A 10349-nucleotide genomic window follows, 5' to 3' on the forward strand; every position below is an offset into this window, starting at 1 on the left:
ATGCTGGGTCATGATAAATCATCCTTTTATATATTGCTAGATTCAGTTTGCTGCTGTTTTGTTAAGGATTTTTGCATGTGTGAGCATGAGTAATATTGGTCTGTAATTTTCTTTTTGTTGTAATGCTTTTGTCTGGTTTTGATATCAGGTTTTGCTAGTATTTTGTTAAGGATTTTTTAAAACTATGTAAATAATATTGGTTCATAATTTTCTTGTAATGATTTTTGTTTTGGTATCCGGGTTATGTAGACCTCATAAAATGAGTTAAGAAGTATTCTCTTCTAGTTTCTGGAAGAGTTTGTGTAAGTTTGGGGGTTTTTTTCTTCCTCAAATGTTTGACAGAGTAAAACTATGTGAGCTTATAATTTTTTTCTGTGGCAAGATTTTAATAATAAATGCAAATTTCACCTGTGTGTGAGCTAGTCATATTTTGTTTCATCTTGTGTCAGTTTTGGTAAGCTGTACTTTTTCGAGGAATTTGTCCTTTTTATCTAAGTTATGGAATTTATTGGCATAAAGTTATTTATAATATTCCCCTATTATTGTTTTAATATCTGCAGATCTTTAGGGATATAAATTTATCTTTCATTCGTGATATTGCTCATTTCCTCTCTTCCTTCTCTCCTTTATCTTTTTTTTCTTCCTTCCTAAAGTAGTTTAAGCTAGAGGATTTTCAATTTTATTGCTTTTTTTTCCTCAGAGAACTAACTTCTAGCTTTAAATTTTTGTCTCTTATCTGTATTAAATGTTATTAATTTCTGCTTCTTTTGACCTCTACGTGTTTTGGGTTTATTTTTTTCTTTGTCTAGTTTCTTAAGGTTGAAAATGAGGTCACAGATTTGTGTACATTTTCCCCAGTGATACTCAAAGCTTTAAATTTCCCTCTAAATACTGCTTTTGCTGCATCTAACAGATTTTAATATGTTGTATTTTCATTATCATTCACTTTTAAATACTTTTAATTTCTTGCATGGATTATTTGTTTCACCCCAAGATCATACTAGAAGTTGTTAAATTTTTAAATATTTGAGGATTGTCCAGGTATCTTTCTGGTATTGATTTCCTTTTGGTTAAAGGATATACTTTCTGTGAATTTGATCCTTCTATTTATTGAGAATTGGTCTAGTACCTAGTATATGGTCTGTCTGTCTTAATATCCCTTGTGTACTTGAATGTTTCTTCTTCAGTTGTATGTAATGTTCTATAAGCATCACTTAGATGAAGATGGTTGGTAATATCATGTTTGTGTTTATGGATTTTTTGTCTAGTTAATCTGTCATTTTATGAGAAGGGTGTTGAAGTATTAACAACTGTGATTATGGATTTGTCAATTTCTCCCTTTAATTCTGTCCATTTAAAAAAAATTTTTTTAAGATTTTATTAATTTGATAGAGAGAGACAGCCAGCGAGAGAGGGAACACAAGCAGGGGGAGTGGGAGAGGAAGAAGCAGGCTCCTAGCAGAGAAGCCTGATGTGGGGCTCGATCCCAGAACGCCGGGATCACGCCCTGACCGAAGGCAGACGCTTAATGACTGCGCCACCCAGGCGCCCCGAATTCTGTCCATTTTTGCTTGTATTTTGAAGCTTCATTATTAGGTACATACACCGTTGTAATTGTCATGTCTTTCTTCTGATAAATTGACCTTTTAATTATTATGAAATATCTCACTTCATCTCTGGTAATACGCTTTGTCTTGAAGTTACTATATATAATACTAATATAGGCACCCTAGCCTTCTTAGTTTCTTGTCTGTTTGCTATATCTTTTCCCATCTTTTTATTTTCAACCTATCTCTTTTTATTTAAAATTTATTTCTTATAGACAGCATATTTCTTATCCATAGACAGCTTTTTTAATCCATTCTGACAATCTCTGCCTTTTAATTAGGGTGATTAATCAATCTTCATTTGGATTGAGGACTGCAATTTTACTAATTGTTTCTTGTGCATATTATCTTTTTCCCCCCTCTCTTTGTCCTTGCATTATTTTGTAGTAGTTACTCTGGTGATTGCAATATACATCTTTAATGTTTCAGTCCTTTTAGAGTTAGTATATTTCTATAAAATGTAAAAACACTGAACACAGCTCCCTTTTGTACTATATATATAACATCTGTATACATTAATAACACCAAACTATAATGTTATAATTTTCGATTTAAATAGTCACATGCATTTTAAGGAAATTTATAGGGAAAAAAACTCTATTATAACTATATATTTACCATTTTTAGTACTCTTCATTTCTTCCTCAAAGTCTTCTAATTAGTAACATTGGAGAAACTGCTTCTATAACATTTTATGACAATGGGTCTTAACTGGGGTGATACTGCCTTTCAGGGGACACTTGGCAGTTTCTGGAATCGTTTTTAGTTGTTACAACTGGAATGGGGTGGGGTGCTATTGGCATCTAATAGGATGCTCAGAACAACAAAAAATTATCCACCTCAAAATGTTAGTGCTGAGTTAGAGAAACCCTGCCTTATGGAGAAGGTTCTGGAAAGAGTGAAATACACTTTTTAACATGCAACTTTTAGGTTTTCTTTCATCAGTCCTATGATTTCTTGGAATTTAATAAATATAACTTATACCATTGTCTCTGGCTAACAAGGATAAGGATGCTTGTCTGTGTGACTGGTTTTCTTAAAACACTTGGTGTTAGAACTACTGTAAATAGGGACGTCTGGGTAGCTCAGTCTGTTAAGCATCCAACTCTTGGTTTCAGCTTATGTCATGATCTCAAGCTGAGATCGCGCCCACCATCTGGCTCCGTGCTCAGCGTAGTGTCTGCTTGTCCCTCTCTTTCCCCCTCTGCTTCTCCCTGCACTCTCTCTCTCAAATAAATAAAATCTTAAAAAAAAAAAAAAAAGGATTACTGTAAATAGCTTTTTACAAATAAGGAGAAAAGAATATATGTTTTCGAAGTGACTTTTGTGCATTCCTACCAGCTGGGTCACTTTAATGGAAGAACCTTGAGCTATAAATAAAGTTTGTTTCCCCCCCTCTTCTCTGCAGAAAAGTAGCCTGCAACTAGCATTCTCAGTGAGCTAATAATGACTCCCTTACAGCCTTTTTATTTGAGGAGGGCAGGAATAGTTTCAAATATTTTACTTATTTAAAACATTTTTCTTCTTTTCATATTTTTTCACAACTGAGTTTGGGGTAGGTATTTGATTTGGCCCTCAGATTTATTGAATTCATCTAATAATAGAGTTATTTTCATGGTAAGATTATCTTGTCTCATATAATCAAAATATTTTTAAAGAAACAAGATAGAGTTTTTATTTTAAGGGCAAGCACAAAACATAAACAAATACCATTTCCTTCTTGTGTAATAGGTTGGACAGCACTTCATGAAGCTAGTGTAGGAGGATTTTATCAGACAGCAAGTGAACTCTTAAAAGGTGGAGCAGATGTAAATATCAAAGGAATGTACCAGATCACTCCCCTACACGATGCTGTGATAAATGGACATTATAAGGTACTGTGATGCTTTTGTTTGCAAAGCAAATACTACATTCTGCAAGTATTAAAAATCTCTGGAACCTATCAGTTTTAGGAATTCAGTTAGTTCATTCTGCTAATGGATACTTAGAATATGTAATAAAGTTTTACTGTGTTAGAGATTCGTTGTTCTAATATAGTAGATGCCATTTTACATGTTACTTTTAATAAGTATAGATCATGTTTTGGTTATACATAGTCTTTTTTAAACGTACACTTCTCTAAGACTCTTTTAGTATGGTGCTTTATAGGTTTTACCAGAAAGTTTCCTGATTGTAAAGTATTACACAGTGATGTCCAGTCCTGATAGGAGGCATCCAGCTTTATGGACACTAATGTCACTTTCAGAGTCCACATAAGACCTGAATCTCTTGGGTTTAATGATCAGCCAGTATATACTAGCATAGATGTACCAATGGTTAAAATATCAAAATACTGTAGTTCCATACAAATTGGTTAATAGTAGCTGCTATTAAGATGGTTGATGGTAATATTAAATTAAGATGATTGATTCCAGCACATACAGTTTATTTCAGAAGTCACTTAAGCTCTGAGCTTCCCAGGTATTTTTCTGGTCTAGGCACCATGCTACAGGACTGAGGCACTTGCTGAAAATATCCTGTTATTTATTTCAGGTATCGGAAGTTGCCTCTGGGTTCAAACTCCTAGAATAGGAAAGGGACCTAATCGGGGCGCCTGGGTGGCACAGCGGTTAAGCGTCTGCCTTCGGCTCAGGGCGTGATCCCGGCGTTATGGGATCGAGCCCCACGTCAGGCTCCTCCGCTATGAGCCTGCTTCTTCCTCTCCCACTCCCCCGCTTGTGTTCCCTCTCTCGCTGTCTCTCTCTCTCTCTCTGTCAAATAAATAAAATCTTTAAAAAAAAAAAAAGTGTCTCTTAAGAGCAACACTTTAAAAAAAAAAAAAAAACGGAAAGGGACCTAATCAGCTGGGCTCAGGAAGTTATGTTCTACATACTTCTGGAAGAAATGACTGACAGGTAGAGCTGAAGAAGGCTGCCGGGAGCCACAGGCATTGATAGATAGAGCATATTCCTTCCTAATGTGAAACAGTACTTCAGGAAAGTTTAGGCTGTTTTGCCTTTTTTGATAATATATCACTTCCTAATAGGTGGTCACCCCTGCACATTGTAGAGAGGGCTGTGGGGAGGGAATTCTGCTTGGGACCTAATTTAATGGCCAGAAGAATCCAGGCTTGGACAAGTGATGGTGTGAGCCTTCTCTGTCCTTTATCCCCTCTTCAAAGGTGGCCTCCATTAGAGAAACCTCATGCCAAAGCACTTCTTCCTTCTCATGGCACATCTGCTCTTCAACTTGTCAGGGCCGACGTATCCTAGTCAAGTGTCTTTTCCCCCTTTGGGCAATGTAAGCCCTGAGCACTTTACTTTTTCTTCTTTTCTTTCTCAGTTGTTCTTTTGTCCCATCTGGTAACTTGGCTTTAGTCAATTTCTGCCTCACGGGCTAGAACTGGCTATCCCCTCTCTGGCCTTTGCAGATATGTAGCTTCTCCTACCCCCTCAGTGAATTAAAAGGGACCAAAGACACATGGCTCTGACTGCAGAATCTAATTTCCTCACTACTTATCTCACTCCCTCTTGCCAAACTATATGTTCCTGTGACTCATGTGCTTCTGGCACTGTGGCATGTCCTGACTGATGGCAGGAGAAAAGAGAATGACAAGACAAAAGTGGAAGTCTAGAGAACAATTATGAGAATTAAAAGCCAAAACCCAGTGGGGTGGGGTGAAATCACGGTCTTCTTTGTTCCGTTCCCTTTCTTTTTCGCTGGGGGAGCCAGAAAGTTACTTAACCCAGTCCAAGAGAGATTTCCAAACTCCAGGTCAGTTCTGGACTGACTTAAGAACCAAAGCCTTAAGAATCAAAGCAGGGCAGGACATTGTTTTGGAGGATGGAGTAGGTATGGTGGGAGCATCAGATGAGGATCGAGGCTAACCTTGGAGGAAGCTCTTACGTGATGCAAATATGATCAGAAAAATGGTCTAGACTCTGAGTATTGTATTGGTCCCATGCCTTAGTTGTCACAGGACTAAGATAACAGACAAGGAAGTCCTGGGAACTTGAAGCTGGACTCAGCACCTGGACAGTGTGAGCTTCTTAAATATTCCAGAGTTGAAAAAACTTGAATATATTTTGTCTTACAGGAATTGACTTTTATACTAAAAGATGGGAGATACTAAAAGATAATACCCTGTTTTTTAAGAAGTAAAAAGCCATTAATAGTTGCAGTAGTCCAAATCTTTAGAGACAGAAAGAAGAGTAAGAATGGAAGGTAGAAAGTGGGGAATGGAGAGTAACAGATCATGGTTAAAAGGTTTCTTTTAGGGGGTGTTAAAATATTTCAAAATTAGGGATGCATTGGTGGCTCAGTCATTTGGGCATCTGCGTTCAGCTCAGGTCATGATCCCAGGAACCTGGGATCAAGTCCTGCATCAGGCTCCCTGCTCAGCGCGGAGCCTGCTTCTCCCTCTGCCTGCCACTCCCCCTGCTTGTGCTCTCTCTCTGTCAAATAAATAAATAAAATCTTTTTTTAAAAATGTTCCAAAATTAGATTGTGATTATAGTTATACAACTCTCTTAATATACCAAAGAACATTGAATTATATTTTTTAAATGGATGAATTATATCTCACTAAAACTGTTAAAAAGAGGTACACTTTTTTAAATTGGAAAAAATGAAATTTGAGAATTATAGATGAGTGGCTTATTCTGATTCGTTAGAAAAATCAAGAATAAATTATTAGACATAAGGAAGATATTTAGACAAGAATGTAGTGATCTTTGAGAATCTGGCATTACTAAGAACAAGTCATGTCAGACTAAACTTGACTTCTCTTTTATTCAGCTTACTTTGTTAATAGGTGAAGAAAATGGCATGACATGTTGATGTAAGCTATCATGATTTTAACAAAGCTGTTATTTAATGAATAATATCATCAAATGGTGTATGTGGTATATGAGTATATGAGATCTTGATTTGGAGGTTGGTTGACAGTGTTATTAGGGTTCATATATATTGAAAAAATATCCCTCAGACATACTGATTATTCATTCCATGTATATCTAGAGTGAACTGTGTTATGAAGTTTGGTTATATATTATATTATACTATAAAGAGCCAGACTCCCTCAACGGGCTCAAACACAACTGTGTTTTGTTGTTATTGGGAATTTAAAAGAAATCCCAGACATCATACCATTTTACTCATAAATACTTGAGCCTGCATCTCTAACAGATAAGGGCTTCGTTTTACACCCACAATATTATCTCACCTAATAAATATTAACAGTTTCTTAATATCATTTCATACCCTATCCATATTCAAATTTCCCAGGTTATCTAAAAAAATGTGGTATTATAGCAAGTTTTTGTTTGAATCAGGATCAATCAAGGTCCATTCATTACATAATGTTTGTTGTGGCTCTTAAATATGTTTTGACCTATAACAATCCTTCCTCCATTTTGTGTTTTCTTATGTCTTCTAGCATATGGGTCTTTGTCTTATAGAATTTCCTAAATTCTGGATTTGGCTAATTTTATTTTTGTGGTGTTATATAGCTTGTTTCTTCTTACATTTTCTGTTAATGGATAATCTATTTAGAGACCACAGTCTGGATGCTAGGTATGCTCATTGGTATTAGATATCATTGCTTTTAGGAATTTTTAATAAAATACATATTTTTCAAGTTAGAGGATATATAAGGAAGGATTGTGAGTTCATATTGATATTTCTATTTTCAACTTAATATTATAATAGATTTATATTGAACTTTGATTTTTTACTTATATATGTCTCTGAGGCTCAACATTTGTTTTTACTACATTAATTTACTTCTTTATTGTATAATATACTTTTAATATTACTACTAGCAATATTATTATCAATATTAACATTATTATTATTAACAATGAAACTACTGATGAAGGGTTTTTTTGTAGTTCTTTCTGTTTTGTGCATATTTCATTAGCAAAGTATAGTCAAGATATTGTCTTTTCAAGTACTTGAAAGAATTTTATTCTCTGGGTATTATGCTAAGGAAAATGAGTCAGAGAACAACATATACCATATAATTTCACTCATGTGGAATTTAAGAAACAAAACAAATGAACGAAGGGGGAAAAAAGAGGAAGAAGGGAAAACCAAGAAACAGATTCTTCACTATAGAGAACAAACTGATGGTTACCAGAGGGGAGATGGATTAAATAGGTGATGGGCATTAAGGAGTGCACTTGTTGTGATGAGCACAGGGCAATGTATGGAAGTGCTGAATCCTGAAACTAATATTACCTGTGTGTTAACTCACTGGAATTTAAATTAAAACTTAAAAAAAATTTTTATTCTCCTACTTGTTTCTTACACAAGTAGGGCAGCTGATTTTAGAGGGAAGAGAGCATTTGTTGTTGTTGTTGTTTTAAGATTTTATTTATTTGTCAGAAAGAGCACAAGCAGGGGGAGCAGCAGAGGGAGAGGGAGAAACAAACTCCCCACTGAGCAAGGAGCTTGATGTGGGACTTGATCCCAGGACCCTGGAATCGTGATCTGAGCCGAAGGCAGATGCTTAACTGACTGAGCCACCCAGGCATCCCAGGAAGAAAGTATTTGATTCAGTAATATGATTAAAGGTGAAAATCCGTAAGCAAACTTGAAATAGAAGTATATTTCCTTAAGGAGGCTACTGTTTGATGAGCCAAAGAAGTAGAGATTGTGATGCTGCCCACTTACTGAAATTCCTCTGCTTGTTCTAGTTAGGAACCCGTGGTAGCTTTAAAATATATCCACAAATTTTTTAATACTCTTCTTTTCAAAAGATTCTGATTCTCTTCCCCAGGATTGTGGCCTGGAGTGTCAGTGACTTGCTTCTAATAACTAGGATATGCCAGAAGTTACAGTATATGACTTTTGATGCTAGGTTGAAAGTACTATAGCTTCTTCCTTGTTCTTTTACTTCTCTCTCTCTTTTGGTTCATTCTATGAGGGAAGCCAGATGTCATATCAGGACACTCAAGTAGCTCTATGGAGAAGTCTACATGGCAATGAACTAAGGTCTGTGTCCCACACCTGTGTGACCGAGGCATCTTAGGAAATAGATCCTCCAGCCCCAGTCAAGCTTTTACATAATTGTATCTCCAGCCATCCTCTTGACTACATCCTCATAAGAAACTAACCACACCTCCAGCCCATACCAGTGTCTCCCTGCATCATCCACTTTGGACCTCCATGCTCACCTCAGCTCAAAATGGACCCCAACTGCTCATGCTCCACCAGGAGCTCCTGTACCTGCTCTGTTTCCTGCAGATATAAAGAGTGCAAATGCACCTTGTGCAAGAAGAGCTGCTGCTCCTACTGCCCCATTAGTCATGCCAAGTGTGCCCAGGGCTGCATCTGCAAGGAGGCATTGGACACGTGCAGCTGCTCTGCCTCATGTGGAGGAGTGCCTGTTCCAGATGTAAATATATCAACATAAACATACCTCCATTTTTTTCACTTTTTCATCCTACCTGAACCCAGTTGCTACATTCCTGTTTCTATGAAATATTTGAATGACATTAATCTCATCTAGATTTTTCTGGCAAAAGAAAAGAGAAAAGAAAAAAGAAGATAGAGATAGAACCTGATATAAAACCACTACCTGTGCTGCTTCCAAATTCCTGACCCACAGAAACTGTGAGATTATAAATATTTATTATTTATTTGAGCCACTACATTTGGGGGTAATTTGTTAGGTAGCAACAGAGAGCTAATATAGAATCTAAATGTAGGTTAAAATAGGGGGTAGGGGTGCCTGGGTGGCACAGTTGGTTGGGCGTCTGACTTTTGGTTTTGGCTCAGGTCGTGATCTCAAGGTCGTGGGATCAAACCCCATTTTGGTACAGTCTGATTAAGCTTCTCTCTCCCTCAGCTGCTTCTACTCATGCTCTCTCAAATAAATCTTTAAAAAAAAGGGGGGAAATACTCAGCAAAAGTCATTTATTTATTGCCTTTTGGTGAGAAGAGAGTGTTTCAAGTTAGAGGAGAAGTAAGTAGGCTTCAGAATTCATAAAATCAAGACTACAGAGGGAAATGGTAATTGTGGATATTTGGTGAAGCAGATTATCCACTCCCTAAAGAGACTGCCAAGGTAATGTATCTACTCCCTTGGGATCACCAACTCAGATTTCCAGGAAAGTGGGGCTCTAGACCCTGCCTTTTCCCTTCCTCCAGTCCCCTTTTCATGCTCCTTGATCCTGAGTCACTCTCATACTACATGGGTTATTATTTGACACAAAACCTCCAGAGATAAACAACAGCCCTTTTGGCAACTCCCTTACAAAACTTCTTTTCCTTTTTTTTCCTTTTGTTTATTTATTTTTTAATTTGAACTCAATTAATTAACATATAGTATATTATTAGTTTCAGAGGTAGAGTTCAGTGATTCATCAGTTGTACGTAACACCCAGTACTCATTACATCATACACCCTCCTTAAGGCCCATCACCCAATTACCCCATCCCCCCTCCCACCTCCCCTCCAGCAACCCTCAGTTTGTTTCCTAGAGTTAAGAGTCTCTATGGCTTGTCTCCCTCTCTGTTTTCATCTTATTTTATTTTTCCCTCCCTTCCCCTATGTTCATCTGTTTTGATTCTTAAATTCTACATATGAGTGACATAATATGACAATTTTCATTCTCTGATTGACTTATTTTCTTAGCATAATACCCTCTAGTTTCATGCACATTGTTGCAAATGGCGAGATTTCATTCTTTTTGATGGCTGAGTAATATTCCAGTGTGTGTGTGTGTGTGTGTGTGTGTGTGTGTGTGTGTGTGTGTGT

General features: G+C 36.7%; 2 protein-coding genes across 2 annotated transcripts in view; both read left to right on the forward strand.

Annotated features, from left to right (window-relative positions):
- Nucleotides 1-10349, forward strand: part of ANKRD31 (ankyrin repeat domain 31) — a 171513-nt gene that overhangs the window by 66888 nt on the left and 94276 nt on the right. Inside the window, exon 11 of the mRNA XM_040622182.1 lies at nucleotides 3339-3481. Coding sequence (XP_040478116.1) covers nucleotides 3339-3481 — 143 coding nt within the window. The remainder of the gene's footprint in view (nucleotides 1-3338; nucleotides 3482-10349) is intronic.
- LOC121100670 (metallothionein-2E-like) lies at nucleotides 8776-9003 on the forward strand. The gene has a single exon (XM_040621950.1). It carries the CDS (start codon nucleotides 8776-8778, stop codon nucleotides 9001-9003), a length of 228 nt encoding a protein of 75 aa, XP_040477884.1.

Source organism: Ursus maritimus, unplaced genomic scaffold (genome assembly GCF_017311325.1).
Source record: "Ursus maritimus isolate PB19 unplaced genomic scaffold, ASM1731132v1 scaffold_5, whole genome shotgun sequence".
Classification (NCBI taxonomy): Eukaryota; Metazoa; Chordata; class Mammalia; order Carnivora; family Ursidae; genus Ursus; species Ursus maritimus.